Source organism: Peromyscus eremicus, chromosome 4 (assembly GCF_949786415.1).
Source record: "Peromyscus eremicus chromosome 4, PerEre_H2_v1, whole genome shotgun sequence".
In the NCBI taxonomy this organism is placed as follows: domain Eukaryota; kingdom Metazoa; phylum Chordata; class Mammalia; order Rodentia; family Cricetidae; genus Peromyscus; species Peromyscus eremicus.
Genome location: NC_081419.1, coordinates 12,240,568 through 12,257,353, shown reverse-complemented (window position 1 = coordinate 12,257,353; position 16,786 = coordinate 12,240,568). Strand labels below are relative to the sequence as shown.

General features: G+C 47.0%; 1 protein-coding gene across 1 annotated transcript; it reads right to left on the bottom strand.

Annotated features, from left to right (window-relative positions):
* Positions 1-7,348: 7,348 nt before the first annotated feature.
* On the bottom strand, positions 7,349-16,175 carry LOC131907670 (large ribosomal subunit protein P1-like). The gene is made up of 2 exons (XM_059258795.1): positions 15,724-16,175; positions 7,349-7,426 (listed from the first exon to the last, which is right to left on the bottom strand). The coding sequence occupies exons 1-2, from the start codon at positions 16,096-16,098 to the stop codon at positions 7,349-7,351; spliced, it is 453 nt and encodes a 150-aa protein (XP_059114778.1). The 5' UTR covers positions 16,099-16,175.
* Positions 16,176-16,786: the final 611 nt, after the last annotated feature.

The following is a 16,786-nucleotide window of genomic DNA, read 5'->3' as shown; positions in this document are numbered from 1 at the left end:
GAGGAGGGGAAGGTGGCAGGAGTCACTCCTTAGGGGAAGGTAGCTCACCTTCACCTGCATCCTAAGGAAGAGGGAAGCCAGGTTTCTAGAGATGGAGAGTTCAGAGCAGCGGGGACATCTGTGGTGTGGATTGTGTTTCTCTGGTCCATGCTCTGTGGTATGACTTGAGTCCTTGCTGTCTGAACTCCTCCTCCAGGAAGCCCCCCGGCTTGTTCCTCTACTCTGTTATCTCCTTGCAGTTGGCTACCCCACACTGTTCTACTAGCCCTCTGTGTCTATGTCTCTTCTCCAGCAGTGTCTCTGGGTATCTGCTGACTGAATCAATTGGATGGGTCATCAGTAGAGAAGCCCTGATTATCAGCATGTATTTTCTTTGCGGAGTGGATGTGTTCCTCACTGAATAGACTTGTTTGGCCCTCAAACAGGGATGAAATGACACCCCAGCTTCTCTTGTAACTTATGGGGTGGCCTCCAGTCTGTATTAACTACATTGTGATTGTGCCTATAGTAAGTGGCATGTGCCGATGCACTGAGACAGGAGTCACTGCTCAGGTGAACAGTGACAGGAGCCAGGAACCAATATTGGTTTTTCTGTGTCCCACACCAGAGGGGTCCGTGGGGCTGGTCAGGACTGGAGAAAACTTCAGCTACATACGATTAGCCTATGATTGGGTCACACAGTTCTCCTTCCATGTGATTCGTTGAACGAGGGTGAAAGGGTAGACATGTCAGGGCATGCATGATGCCCTGCAGCTTACATGTCTCCTGATGTGGACATAGCAAATTGGATTGGCAAGGACAGAGAACAGGAGTCAGTCATTTCCTTGCGGCTCCTGAGGACCAGCAGGTGTGAGGATGACCAAATCCTATCCAACCTGCCAGGTACCCGTGCACGCAGACCACTGTGGGGCTGCAAGAAGCACACAGAGCCCTGCCACACGGGAACAGGTTGGGGGAGCTGCTCTTAGGAGTGCTGCCTAGTGAGGCAGATCTGCAAGGGGGATGTCTCCTGTCTGAGGAAAGCTGGTGTGTCCTGGAGGTGCCTGAGACAGCTTGTAGGCAGGCACACATCACCACACTTGTGATTAGTGAGTGTCAAGCACGTATCATAAGGGTGTTCAAGGAAGTTTGTGGGGTGAATGTCTGAGACGGAATGGGCCCAGTTGTGTGCTTGTGTGTGGGTGGAGGAAGTACATTGGCAAGTGTTGTGTGAGTGTGTATGTCTGTGTGTGCACACGCATGCCTGTGTGTATGGACAAACTTTGTGAGTGTCTAATAGTGGCTGTGAGCAGGATGGTGAGCTGCTGAGAATTTTTTTTTTTTCCAAATCTGTGGGAATCTCTCCAAGGGTGAGTATGTGTAGAGGGGACATAACTGAGTGTGAGGATTGAAATAACTGTGACTGTTCAGTACTGTAAGGCTTTGGAAAGTCTTTAGCCCTCCTGTGCCTTAGAGCGGAGTTAATCTGTGCCACTTGGTTAGGCTGCCCTGAGGAATGAGGTTGTGCATATCCAGTGCTTAGGAGAGGATACCTCCCGTGCTAGGGGTCATTGTCTTCTGCTGGTTTTCCTACTCAGGTGAGTTTGCAGCTAGGAGCAGTCATGGTTCTATGCTTCTGCGTAAGTGGATGGTCACAGGTCTCAGGGGGTGATCCCTGGCTACCCTAAGCAGGGAAGGAGAAAAACTGCCACCCAAGGCTGGGCCCAAGCCAGCTCCCCTGCCAAGGGCACATAGCCTCTTCCTGCTGCCCATTAGGAGGCTGAGGGCCAGGGTTCCAGGAACCACACTGCCCTTCTGCTCCTGTCTCCTACCTACACAAAGGACTGACAGGAGAGGAGGGTGCTGAAGTCAGACCAGCCAAGGGACCAATCCCTCCCACTCCACAACCTGACAGCTGTGGCCCAATTAAAATCAACGGTTCACAGGTGTTCAAGTAATGACTCACGCACTGGCGCTCCACTCCCTTTAGGGCTCTTTTTAAAAAATTTAGAGCTCTTTAAATTTTATTCACCCACAACATCAAACCCAAGGAGGAAGTAATAAAAGAGGAGGGGGCAGCACAGCGCACGCATGTGTGGTACATGCTTGCTCACTCACAGGCACACATGAAACAACCTTGGCCACATCAACACATGCTCTCGTGGGTATCTCCAAACACAAACACGTACCCCAGACACATGCGTGAAACCAAACATTTAAACACGCATCTCTAGACACTGCTCACACAGCCTGGCTGACACACACCTTCCTCACACAGGCCCAACCCCAGTGGTTAACAACTGACCATAAGCTCAGTGTCCTAAAACAATCCCACAGCTTTCATGGGTCCCAAGCCCCCGTGGGAGAACTTGGGAAGCTGAGTCAGGGTGCCCACAAGGCTTCATTTCCATCCAGAGGCTCTACTTGGGAAAATCCACACCAAGCTCCCTCTGGTCCTTGGCCAAATGCAGGGATTTGAAGTTATGGGGACTGGTGACCCCGACACTGTAGGCTGGGGCTGAGAACCACCATAACCTCTTGCCCAGCAGGGCCACTTCTTGGAGCCAGGAGGGGAAATTTCCTTAGGTTTCGCTAGCAAGATAGGGCTGTTCATATGTGCCTACCTGTATCTTCATACATGGATGTATACCTGTGCCTATGTGTGGATATGTGTACACATGTGTACCTCAGTTAGCCTATGTATTTGTGTATTCACTCACATATCTATGCAGTAGACATATGTGTTGTGTGTATGTATGCAAATAGATGTATAGTATATTCATATATGTCATCTTTATACACAGATGTGTATGTCTTTGTGTGTGAATATGTGCTCCTGTGTTAATGTGTGCAGATATGTGTGCCTACATGTGCATATGTATATAAATATGTATTACATGTGTGTCTACACATGCATGTATATATATTTTATATATCCATGGATATATGCATGTGGATATTAAGTGTGTATGCCTATGTGTACCTTATGTATGTGCATGTGCATATGCATGTGCATGTGCACACATGTGTGCCTGTTTAATTTGTACAAAGCTATTGAATTGTCCACTTCAAATTTGTGCATGTTGCCATGTGTTTGCCTTACTCTAGTAACGAGCTTTGAGATACAAAGAGAATGCCTAATGCCTGGCTTGCTGCAGACACACAGCGGCCATGCTGTAAAACTGCCCATGAACTCACAGGACGAGCGCAGAATGATCTGTCCTCTGGTAGCTTCATCCTGTCACTAAGCAGTGGGGATCTGGATTGTGTCTCTTTCCCAGACACACCCAAAGCCTCTTTCGTTCATTCTAAACATCTTTCACCAGTTTGGCTTCACCCTAGCCTTTGAGTCTCCAAAGCCATGCTCCCACCTTCTCCTGCTCTCCATAGTCCTTCCTAATGATGCTACTCCTTCCACTGTGGCTGAACTTGGCAGTAGCCTGGGTGTGTGTACTGATGTCCCCCTGCTCTCCCCTTCGCCCTTGGCCCCTCACACCTGTACTGTCAGGATCTGCTTACAGAGAGCCTGCTAGCCCTTCCATGCTGCAGCTTATAATAAGCCTCAGCTTTCTGCAGATTCTTTGACATCCACTCTCCACAGGTCCAGGTGCTGTGGGGTGGTGGGGACCGTGGTGTAGATGTGCAGGAAACTATCGGCACTAGGCCCCCTGGGATACAACCTGGTAATGATGCTGAAACTGCCTGCTGAGTCCTGGCCAACCAGGCAGGACTCACTTCTAGATTAAAAATACAAAGGCTGCCTGTGTCCTACCCTGTGGAAGAAGCGATGCCTGGTCCCTGGCTCTGGGGCTGAGGCCAATGGCAATGAGAGGAAAGGGAGATCTGTGGTTGTGGAAGGACAACACAGTAGACATTTTAGGCTTCACAGGCAAAATGATCCACCAAAGAATAGGTCTTGTGTTCAAACAAAACCCTATGCCCAAGACAGGTGCAGCTCAGTAAACCCTGATAAGGAAGGTGGCTCAGCTCACCAGATCTTGATGTGACAACAGGACCACTTGGTCAGATCACACAGTCAGGTCTCCTCCCCTCTTCAGCCACCTGGGGAAGGGAGACAGTGGACACATGTGGGCCTTCTGTAGGGTCCCTGCTCGTCTGCTCACAATAACTCCCAGGTGATGAACAGGGCTTGTCTAGACTGTCCCCGTCCCGTCATCTCTGCTGCCTGCCTCCTCCTTCCTGTCTGACACTGCAGTGGCTTCTCCTGTCCTCCTCCATTCTCTGCATCACCATGAGAACCACCTTTCCTAAATCCCACCACATACCAACTTATGCTTCCAGAACCTTCAATGACTCTGCGGGGCCTGGATATGAAGCACACACTCCTTGACACTTACTATTTGTTACCTACATCTCTAATGTCTAGGACTTGTGTTCTCCTTCTGGAAAATGTTTCCAGCTTCCAGCACACAGACAACATGATGTGCATACACTCAAGCATTCCATTCACAGGATTACATCATAAACATCAGTCAACACGGCCCCACCAATGAACCACTGTTGATCAGTCATGAGATGATTAGGTACTGAAGCTGGGCCAGTTAGAGGCTGTGCTATTTAACTTTTGCTAACTTGACACAAATTAAAGTCATCTGGGAAGAGGAAACCTTACTTGAGGAATTGCACCCATCAGAAGGACTGTGGGCATGTCTGTGGGGCATTTTATTGATTAATGATTGATATAGGAGGGCCCAGCCCACTGTGGGCAGTGCCAAAGTTGGCCATTGGTCCTGAGTTGGATAAGTAAGCAAGCTGAGCAAGCCACAGAGAGCCAGCCAGTCCTAGTCATGCTAAACACATGACCAAAAGCAGGTTGGAAAGAGTTTATTTCATCTTATAGGTTACAGTCCATCATGAAGGGAAGCCAGGGCAGGAGGTCAGCAGGAACCTGAAGGCAGGAACTAGAGCAGAGACCATGGAGGAGTGCTGCTTACTGGCTTGCTGTGTGGGAGGCCTTGTGAGTCAGGCTGATCATGCTGACCCAGGAGAAGAAAAGGCCAGGTGACAGACTGGTGCAGCAGACCAGAAGCCCAGAGGCAAGTGTAGGGCATGAGACACAGAACATCCACTGGGCTAGTTTGGGAGGTGTGGATCATTTTTCAGGGGGCTCATGTTAGTAGCAGCCAGGGGTGAAGTTCCTAGTATCTAATGTTGGATCATGGGAGAATGACAGTCAGTGGCTTTGTCCTTAGTATATAACATTAACCCTTTAATAACTGGAGGGTAGAGAGGCATAGATATCCCAGATATCCCAAGCTGGTCTGGCATTAGAGGTAGTAGTGGGTGAGGTAAGCTACTATTTGCCAACTTAACAGAAATGTCTTAATAGTTCATGATGTCACCTGAACTAAGCCCTGGTGGCCTGCAGGACCTGTGTGGCCAGAACCTGCCTGTACTAGTCTCCTTGGGCTGACATAACAAAATGCCATAGGCTGGGGGGTTCAGCCTTTGGAACTTTATATCCTTGGTTCTGGAGGCTGAGATATCCCTAGTCAAGTATGAGTCACTAAGTCTCTGGGGAGGGCTCTCTTCCTGGAATGTAGACAAACACCTTCTGGCTATTGTTATATGCTCACATCATGATCGACAGGGAAGGAGAGGATGTGAGTCCTCCTCCTTTTTACCCCCATGACTTATTTTTTCCCAAAGGCCCATTCTCCATATAGGGTCAAACAGGGCATAAGGGCTTCAATGCATGGACTGGGGATGCCATAAACTCAGCCTACCTCCAACAGTCACTCAACAAACACTTTATTGCCAGCTTTGTGCCAGGCACTGGGGCATCAGTGATGTCGAGGGCAAAACCAGTTTCTGACTCCTTCATGCAGCCTTGATGGCTTGACCACCATTCTCCTGGCATGCCACTACCTCTAGGTTGTCCTTTTTTGTCTTCTCTGACAAGTTGAAGCCATGTCACCCCTTAAACTCCCTCTGGCAAAAACACTCCTAGACCTCCATCTGTGGGCACACCTTCCTGTGCCCCAGTTGTCTTGTTCCGGTCTATCAGAACCTACCCAGACCCACTGATCTGAGTGTCTTTCCCCCTTTTCCCTAACCACACACAGGCTGAGAGCTTGTGAAGGCCTGGGATGGGTGCAGGGTTACCCAGGCAGCAGCTGGCCAGAGTGCCACACACAGCAGGGATCGTCCGGTCTTACAGTGCAGTTTGCTGACAGTGGGTTGGAGAGTAGAGGGATAAGTAAAATGAGTGACGGTCCCACAGGGCAAGCTTTGTCTCCCGCCCCCTGAACGCTTCCCTACCTCCCCATCCACTTCCGGACTCAGCCCTACTCACGCTCTGTCTTCACCTGGAGTCTCCAGTCTCTCTGATGTCTGCTCTGCTGCTCCGGCCTTTGCACTTGCTGTTCCCTCTGCCTGCGTCACCCTCTCCAGCTCCCCTCCCCTTTCCTTTGGCTAAACCTTAGCCTGTTCCAGGAAGGCTGTGTCCCAAATCCCCAAAGCCTGGTCATTGGCCACCCCTCCCCTTCTGGGAGCTTCCATAAGTCCCTGAACTTCTTGCATAGTGTGTATCACTGTCGCCATCTGTTTAATTGTCTGTGCCTCTCATAGGAGCCACACGGGCAGCAGCTGCCGCCAACTGGTGTGACATGGTGCCCCCAGGAACTCTCCCAGTGCCCAGATGCTGGACTCCAGTGTGGTCCACACACCAGCAACAGCATCACCCAAGGGCTTGTTAGATATGCGGTGCTTAGCAACACTGCTCTCCCACCTACTCTGTGTGATATTCTTTAACAAACCCTGGGGAATGCTCTGCACATAAAAGTCTGAGAGCCGCTTATCTAGGTCAGTGGTTCTCAGACTCGATTTCACATTGAAGTCACCTGGGAGATTTCAAAATCTCCCAATGCTGGGGTCCTCAAAATCTCGCAACGCCTGGAGTGCTTGATCTGATTGCTTGTCTTGTTGAAAGCACCCCATCCCCAAACTAACATGCAGCAGGCATTTAAAACAAAATAAAACAAAACAAAACAAAGCAAAAACCATCTAGAGTTAGTAAATGTCCTTTGAATGAGTGAGGCAGCCTTGTTGAGTATTTTGCATAATCCCCAGTGTGAATGAGGACTGTCCCCGTTGCTCGGATGGGGCAGCATGAGGCTTGAGATTGTGAACCACCTTCCTGGACGCCGGCACAGTCCTCAGACATCAAGTTGGGCTCTACCCTGCCCCCCTCCTTCAACAGAGAGAAGCCCTTGCAGACACAAGGGAAAACAAGTCCCTTGGGGCCCTAGGAGGCAAAAACACACATAAATAAAACTTGAACCCCAGTGCCCGCTGCGAAGATTAGGCATATATTTATAAAAATCCTCTGAGCCGCGGTTCCTCGGTTTCACGTTTCATTTACGGCGAACGCAAATAGCTTGGGCAGGAGTCTCTGGAATGCAAACAGCTTCAGGTTCCGGAGCATCTGTGCCACAGGCAGCGCAGGAGGCACCGGGATAATTTTAGCAGAATGTGTTATAAACAAGATCTGCAGAACGGCGCGGCGCGCTGAGTTTTGAAAACTTAGGATTCTAAATGTATAAATTGTTTGGAACATTTAACATCTAGTCATTAAGCAGTCACCCTTTTGCCCTCCACTTTCAGTGAGACGCTTGCAGCACGACAGACTCCAGCTGACACTCCCTCACCAAGTATGAAAGAGGCGGTGATATACACATACACACACTCACCTCACATGCTCACAGGCATCCACGCGCATGCACAAACACACACACAAACACACATGAGCACACCAGAACACACCGTGCTCACAGGCACTCTTGCACACACACACATACACACACACATATGCTCACAGGTATCTATGAGCATACATACATATTCTCACACATTTGAAGAAGCCCATGTGCATACACGCCATGCTCATAGGCACCCCCACATGCACTCACACACTCATACTGATACACACACACACACACACACACACACACACACACATTGACACATACTGAGGCAAACACCCCCTCACTGCTGTGCTGTAAAGTATATTTCTCAGGAACTGAGATTTTTTTTTTTCTTATTCGACTGGATTTTTTAAACCAGTCTTATACCTCAGATTCCACATACCTGCCTAGGATGGAGGAAAAGAAGTTGGGTGGAATGGTGGGCAAGCCTGGAGACACGCCACAAGCTAGCCGTGTAAAAACACTGTCCCCTTTTACAGGAGAGAAAACTGAGGCTGAGAGAAGGAACCTGCCCCAATCAGAGGGCTCTCAGAGCAGAGGGAAGATTTCCAAAGACGGGGATTAGTTACGCGGTAGCACCTGGCAGCCCGGGGATCATGATGTCCTCACACAGCTCCCATTGCGATACTGGTGACCCTCTTCCTGTCAAATACCCTCTTTGCTTCTTTTTCCTTAAGACAGAGTCTGAATCTGCAGCCTAGTTTTCCTGAAACTCACCAAGTAACTCAGACTGAATTTGAACTCATGACAATTCTCTTGCCTCAGCATCCTGAGTCTTGGATCACAGGCTCCAGCCATCACCCCAGCTAAATAATCCCTTTTGAAAAGGGTGTGTGCGTGTGCATGTGTATGTGTGTGTTTAAAGCTTAATCATTACTTTTTAATCCTCCATGGGAGTTGGTAGCATGGCTCAGCAGGTAAGGTGCTTGCTGAGGATCTGAGTTCAGATCTCTAGGGGTCCACTGACCCCTAGACCTTCACATGTTTGCTTGACTTCACAGGCTTGTTCATTAGTATAGTTGCTCTGAACTGTGATTTTGAACCATGATTTTCTTACATATTTTTGCTTTCCTAAACTTTTAAATTGCCTTTGTTTTCTATCTTTCACACTTTATTTCCTTCTTCTCTTTTAATTTTTATTTATTTATCTGTGTGTGTGTGTGTGTGTGTGTGTGTGTGTGTGTGTGTGCATTCATGCATGTTGCAGTACAGGCATGAAGGCCAGAGGACAACTTGCAGGAGTCTGTTCTTTCCTTGTACCATGTGGGTCCTGGAGATCAGACTCGGTCATCACTTGAACCATCTTGACTGCACACTTTATTATATTTTCAAAATTTTTAAATGTCTTGTTCCTTTCATAATCAGTCAAACCACCCGCTCCTCAGGACTCCCAACCCCTTCTCTCTGGAATAGACTGTTCACTAACCTGGGTTCTCACTGTCATCCTGGGACTTCTGGTCACTAGTCTTGGGTTGGATCTGGCATTCCAGGGTCCCAATTTTACTCTTTCTTTGTTGACTTATTTTGCTGGCATAAATCTTAATATATCATCCTAAGGGGGAGGGCAGGGAGCATGTGTTAACTACCCCTATATCATTGTGAGTAAAACACCTGGCAGATAGACCTAGGGCTGGTAATTTCAGAGTGTTGGTTCATCTCGGTGGGGCAGGCATGGCAAAGCCATACCAGTCATGGTGCTGGAACATCAGAACAGCAGAGGCTCTTTATACTAGGAGAGAGAAGACAGAGGAGGCTGGGTATAAGCTTCAAGAAGTAGGCCCACCCTAATTACCTACTTCAGCTGAGTAGACCCTACCTGCTAAAGGCTCCACAGCGTCCCCAAACAGCATTACCACTGGGACCAAGCTTGTGAGGGACATTGCAGAATCCAACCATCACAGGACACATGGAAAGTGAGGTCTGTGAACTGTTGAATCTTTAATATTATCAGCCAGGTGTGGTGACACATGCCTTTAATCCCAGCACTCAGGAGGCAGAGGCAAGTGAGTTTGAGGCCAGCCTGGTCTACAAAGTCAGCTGCAGGACAGCCAGGGCTACACAGAGAAACCCTGTCTGGAAACAAAACAAAAACAAAATACTCTTTTCTTTGCATCTGAATGGTGGTGAAGGCAAGAGAATCCAAACTGAGAATCACTTTCCTTCTGGATGTTAAATTTCTTTTGGAAGCTGGTGTTCCTGGTAGTAAGGCTGGTGCTACCCTGATGTCACTTCTGCCTTGGCCTACTGAACTTTCTCTCTGGAAGGATCTGCTCTCTACCTGGGTATTTCATGCCGTGTCTAAGTGTGTGTGTGCTGGGTACTTGGTGGTTCCTCTTGGTGTAAGCACCCTGTGAGACTTCTCTGCTGCTATTTTTATTAGTTTATTTCTGGCTGCCCCCCCCCCAAACACACACACAGTTCTCAATCATCAGTAACATTTCTAGTTCATTTTCATCTAGCTCTGATTTCTAGAAGGTATGTTCCAGGCTTTGTGGCAAATATTTTTTACAATGCTAGGTTTTTTCCTCCTGTGTGTGTGTGTGTGTGTGTGTGTGTGTGTGTGTGTGTGTTACAGCATGAATATGTGTTGGGCACACAAGTGTGTGCATGTGGAGGGTTGAGATTAATGTTGGGACTCTTCCTTGATCTCTCCTCCACTTTATTTTATTTTATTTTTTATTTTTTGGTTTTTTTTTTGAGACAGGATTTCTCTGTGTAGTTTTGGTGCCTGTCCTAGATCTCACTCTGTAGACCAGGATGGCCTCGAACTCAGAGAGATCTGCCTGCCTTTGCCTCCCAAGTGCTGAGATTAAAGGTGTGCACCACCACAGCCTGGCTCCATTTTATTTCTGGAGTTGGGGGTCTTTCATTCAAACACAGATCTTGCCAATATAGCTAGTTACACAATCAGCTTACGGGGGGGGGGGGTCCCTTGTCTCCACTCTTCAAGGTTGGAATTACAGGCAGGCTACCACACCTATCCAGCATTCATGTAGATGCTGGAGATCCGAATTCTGGTCTTCTTGCTTGGACAGTAAGTACTTAGTCAACGAGCCGTCTCTGCAGCCTCCCACACTAATTTTAATCTTTCAGTCTTACCTCTGCTCTTCTAATTACTGATTTCTGGTGGAAAGCTGTCTTTAGTCTTTGCTGCCTCTGCACTGGCTTCGCTTCCACCAGGTCGGGTTTTCCCCTTAGCTTCATCTTTATTTCTTGTCTCCAGTCCTTGTCAGATGCTGCTGCTCTAGAAGCATCTTCTAGTGTTAATGAAGATGCTTGGCCTGGTGTTGGAAGTGACCACGTGACTTGGAAGTCTGTTTTCACAGCTGTGTTGAAGATCTTCCAAATGCCAGGAGGAGGAGACCTTCAGTACAGTTTACCACAAGGCCTGGCAGGAGCCTCAGCTTCCCCTGATGACTCTTTTGCTCTGTTAAGAGACAGGTATTTTTCTGTGGCCTGGGGACAGTGCCACAGCCTGTTTTCTGCATTAGATAAGGGACAGGGCTGGAGGAACGAGTGGCCGTGATCACATACAGGCCTACAGGTGACACTCTGCCTTCAACCTCTCCAGCCCTTCATCCCAGCTGCTGGTTCCAGGGCAGAATCCCTCAGGGGCCTACACTCCACCTTCCCCGCCACTCTGCAGGAGTGTGCTTCACACTGGGCCTGCTCTGCCTGCTAGCCTACCCAGCCTACTCTCACCCATTTAGCACTTTCTGAAGTCATCATGACAAGAGAAAGATAAATCTCTATTTCCTATGTTTGCTGTTGTCGCTGTGGATTCATTCCTTTTTTTTTTTAATTAACATCTTTGCTTTAATTTTGGTAATGTGTTGAGATCCATAGGGACAAGAGTTGAGCCTGTGTGTTCATCTAAACTGGGAGTACTGAATGCCTGGGTTCTAACAGGAGTGATTGATGGGGGCTATATTCTGTAGATTCTAAATGACAATAACTTTACGTGATTAGTCATTTTGCATACGGTAATTTAATGTCATATAGTTTGCATCAAACAACTGTCCACTAAATAGTGAAACCTTAGCAACTTGTGTGCGTGTATGTGTATATGTTCATGCTGTGTGCGTGCATTTGCATACAGGTGTGCATGAACACATGTGCACACAGAGGCTGGAAATGGGCAGCAATTGCTCTCCAAATTATTTTTTGAGTTAGGCTCTTTCACTGAACCTCTGGAGCTCTCTGATTTGGCTAAGTGTCTTAGTTAGGGTTTCTATTGCTGTGAAGAGACACCATGACCACACATCTCTTATAAAGGAAAACATTTAATTTTGGTGGCAAATTCCATAATCTTCTGTTTTTGACTTTAAAGACAGAACCATGTGGCTGAAGCATCCAAGTTCTGCTGTTTGCTGGGACTGAAATATGGCCTCCTTGTTCAATTACATCTTCACCAGCTTGTTTTTGATGGTTTCTTTCACTGCCTAAGCTTGGCTGTCTTGGAATTTGCTCTGTAGACCAGGCTGGCCTCAAACTCAGAGATCCATCTACCTCTGCCTTCCAAGTGCTGGGATTAAAGGCGTATACCACCACACCCAGCTCTAAGCTTTTCTTTAATTTCTTTTCACAAGTTGGAAATTTAGCTGGGTGGAATCTTGCCCTGAGATCACCACTCCCTTTGTTCCATTTCTTATTCTGTTTATCTCCTGGAACACAGAATTTAGCTCTGTTCCACTTCCTGTGCTCCTCTTCTCCTCAAATTGTGCATTTTGTATTTTCATTTGCTTAGCTTGCTCCTTTTCATTATAATTCTGTAAAAGAGTGACCAGTAATGACCACATAACAGAGTCAATACTAGGCTGTTTTGAGATTTCCTCAACCAGCAAAATTAATCCAAATCTCTTCACTTTAGTCTCAGGCAGACTTTTCGGACAAGGACAAAAAGCAGTCACATTCTTCATCAAAACATCACAAGAATGATCTCTAGGCCACATACTAACATTCTTCTCCTCTGAAGCCTCTTGAGCCAGCCCCCACAGTTCAAATCACTCTCAGCACCATTATCTTGTATGTTCCTAGTATGGCCTAGTGAACTCCGCTTAAAGCATTCCACTGCTTTCCTAACCCAAAGCATCAAAGTCCAAATTCCTCCAAACAAAAAGATGGTTAGGCCTATTACAATACCCCAGCCCCGGTACCAACTTCTGTCTTAGTTAGTGTTTCTATTTCTGTGAAGAGACACCATGACCACAGCAACTCTTACAAAGGAAAAACATTTAGTTGGGGGTGGCTTACATTTTCAGAGGTTTAGTTCATTCACTTTCATCATTGTGGGACATGGCAACATGCAGGCAGACATGGTGCTGGAGAAGGAGCTGAGAGTCCTACATCTTGATCCTCAGGCAACAGGAAGTAAACTGGGACACTGGGCATGGCTTGAGCATATATGAGACCTCAAAGCCTGCTTCCACAGTGACACACTTCCTCCACCAAGGTCATACCTACTTCAACAAGGCCACACCTCCTAATAGTGCCACTCCTTATGAAATTATGGGGGCTGCTTACATTTGAACTACTACACTAAGCTAGCTGGCCAGTGAGCCCATGGGACCCTCCTTTCCCCACATCCTCAGTCCTGGGACTGCAGATGGGCACATGCAAACTTGGCTCTTTCACGTGGGTGCTGGGATTCAAACTCAGGTCCTGTTGTTTGCATGGCAAGTACTTTATCAAGGAAACTATTTCCCAGCTCCAACAGTTTTTAAGTACATTTAAGGAAAGTCCTGACTGCAATATTTATTGGAAAGTATGTTTCAAAAGTTTTATTTGCTTACTGTAGCCATTTCTTCTTGTGAGGCAGTGAGGTGGACACCATAGCCCCTTCTTTGCAGAAGAAGGACCTGAATGAAGCTCAGGGAGGTTGCATTTCTTGCTCAAGGTCACATAGTCAGGACATGGTATCTCCCAAGGAGATTTCAAGCACTGAGTAGGGCTGAGGTCATGGTGAAATCCAGCTCCAGCCTCAGGAGACACAGTGCTACTTCTCAGAAGATGAAATGCCAATGGGTTTACAAGGACCTCTTTGCCATCACAGAAATGCAAGTTCAAATGACAGTGAGATAGTGTCCCAGTTAGAACCTCATTATTAAAAAATGCTGCCTGGGTGTGATGGTGCATGCCTTTAATATCAACACTCAGGAGGCATGGATGAGTAGATCTCTATGAGTTTGTAGTTTGAGTCTACATAGCAAGTTCCAAACTAGCCAGCACTAGCCAGAGGTACGTAATGGGACCCTGTCTCAAAAGAAAAAAATAATTCTTGTAGGGGTGTAAGGGGAGGGGAGGGTGCACACTGATGAGGGTGGACATTAGTACAGACCCTGAAGCGACTCTAGCCAGCTTGAGTATGGCAAACACGGCTCTGGCAGACCTTTTTCTTCTCCCCAGTTCCCTCTGCCTTGCTAAAAACCTTTAGGTTACATTCCTAAAGCTAACCACCAAGGTCTATTCCCTTATTTGGCCACTTCCTCCTCCTGAGACTAACAAGGTCCAGCTATCAAAGTATTTTAGTCCAGCAATCAGAAGTCCCCCCGTGGCTCACCTAATTAACATGCCCAATGAAAACTGAACACCTCATCCTAAAATGGGGTTTCCCCTTTACCTTTACAAACTGCCATTTTCCTAAGGACCACACCTGTCTCCTCTCTATCCAGAGGCTGTCCTCTGTCCCTCCGGGACAAATACCTCTTTCCCCTCTCCCTTGTTCCCTTCCCCTTCTCACTCATCCTCTGTCTCCTGTCTTTGTCTCTTATTCCCTGCCCTCTGTCCCTCTGGGGCAAATCTCCTTTATGCTGAGAACTTGGTCTTGGGGTGTCTTGAGCCGACTTCCAAGGTTCCCTACAGACACTATGGACAATACTACAGAAGTGTCTCAAAACCTAAAATAGAACACCCATGGTCCAGCCATCCAGCTTCTAATTATTGGTGCCAGCAGATCGAAGAGACGCTGGCACACTTGTGTTCACTCTTGCTTTGTTCACAATGGCCAAGATCTAGAGTCAGTCTGGATACCATCAATGGATGGATAAATAAAGAAAATGTGTATATACAGTGAAATATCATTAGCTACAATAAAAACAAACGATAGTTCTGCCATTTGTAGCAAATGTGTAGAACTGGAGGATGCTATGTCACATTAAATAAGACAAATGCAGCATGTTCTCTCTCATATGTGAAAGCAGAAAACAGTCTGACTGTGAAGTGGTGAGTATTGGTGCTGGCAAGGTGGAGAGAGGTAGAGAGAGGTTAGATAATAGATCATCAAGTTCCAGTGCCCTATAGCACAGTGGGGCAATTAAAGTTCGTGGTGACCTGTTATCTGTTTTATACAGAAGTAGGAGCGAGGAATTCTGAGGCTTCACACACGAAGTCATGCTGGAGACAGACTGGAGACCCTGATTTGATGGTAATGAGCCTATGTTGAATTATCACACCTTTCCTCGTAACATGAATATTTAAAATAGTAATTACTAATAGCAATTAAAATATAAACTTTAAGGAAATGAAATGGAAAAAAAGTATTTGTAAGTCATATATCTGATAAAGGGTATGTTTCCAAAATGTATTTTTAAAAATGCTTCACTCAAAAATAGGAAGCCAAATATTCAATTAAAGATTGAGTAAACAATTTGAACAGACATATTTTCATGGAAGTCTTACAAGCTGGGTGTGGTAGAACACACCTGTCATCCCAACACTGGAGACACTGAAGACTGAGGACCAAGAATTTAAGACCAGACTAAGCTACATAGCAAGTTTCTGGCCACAGAGTGATGCAGCAAGTCCTTGGTCTTTGGTCTTTAGTTTTTGGGTTTTCTTTTTTTTTTTTTTTTACAGGTTCACCTTTTGTTCAGTTTTTTTTTTAATATTTTTTAAGATTTATTTATTTATTATGTATACAGAAGAGGGCGCCAGATCTCATTACAGATGGTTGTGAGCCACCATGTGGGTGCTGGGAATTGGCTTAACCTCTGAGCCATCTCTCCAGCCTCAGGTTCACCTTTTTTATTGGACATGTTAACAAAAGAGGTTTGTCAAAAAGCCCAAAGCCCATGTCGTCATCAGACTCCTCAGATTCTTCCTTCTTTGCTTCCACTTTCTTCTCTTCAGCTGGGGAAGCAGCAGTTGAGGGGGCAGGACGGCCCGCTGGCGCGGCTCCAGCGGCCGGAGCAGGCCCACCAGCCCCTACGTTGCAGATGAGGCTCCCAATGTTGACATTGACCAGGGCCTTTGCAAACAAGCCAGGCCAGAAAGGTTCAACACTGACACCAGCTGCTTTAATGAGGGCATCGATCTTGTCCTCCGTGACAGTCACCTCGTCGTCATGCAAGATGAGGGCGGAGTAGATGCAGGCGAGCTCGGAGACGGAGACCATGTTGCGGACTGCCGGTACGGTGCTAGTCACTGGATGAAGTGAGGGCCTCACCCCAACGCGGCCCTAGCTTCCTTGGAAGAACCAAGCACCTTGGCGGCAGCTGAGGAAAGGCGGGATTTTTGTTTTTCCTTAAAAGGAAAAAAACAAAACAAAACAAAACAAAAACAAAACAAAACAAAACAAAAAAACGCCAGGTGGTAGTAGCACAGGCTTTTTGTTTTTGTTTTTGTTTTTTGTTTTTCGAGACAGGGTTTCTCTGTGTAGCTCTGCGCCTTTCCTGGAACTCACTCTGTGGCTCAGGCTGGCCTCGAACTCACAGAGATCTGCCTCCCGAGTGCTGGGATTAAAGGCGTGCGCCACCACCGCCTCACACTCAGGAGGCAAAAGCAGGCAGATCTACATGAGTTCCGGGCCAGCCTGGTCTACAGAGCTAGTTCCAGGACAGCCAGGGATACACAGAGAAACCCTGTCTCGAAAAAACCAAAACCAAAAAAATCAAACAAGCAATGACAAAACAAAACAATGCAACAATGAGGCTTGGACATGCAAACCTGTAAAGCTACTACTTAGAAGGTGGAGGCCTGAGGATCAGGAGTTCAAGGTCATCCTCATCCACACAGTCAGTTTTAGGTTAGCCTGGGAAATGTGAAACCTTTGTCAAACAAAATGAAAAAATAAATTACAATAA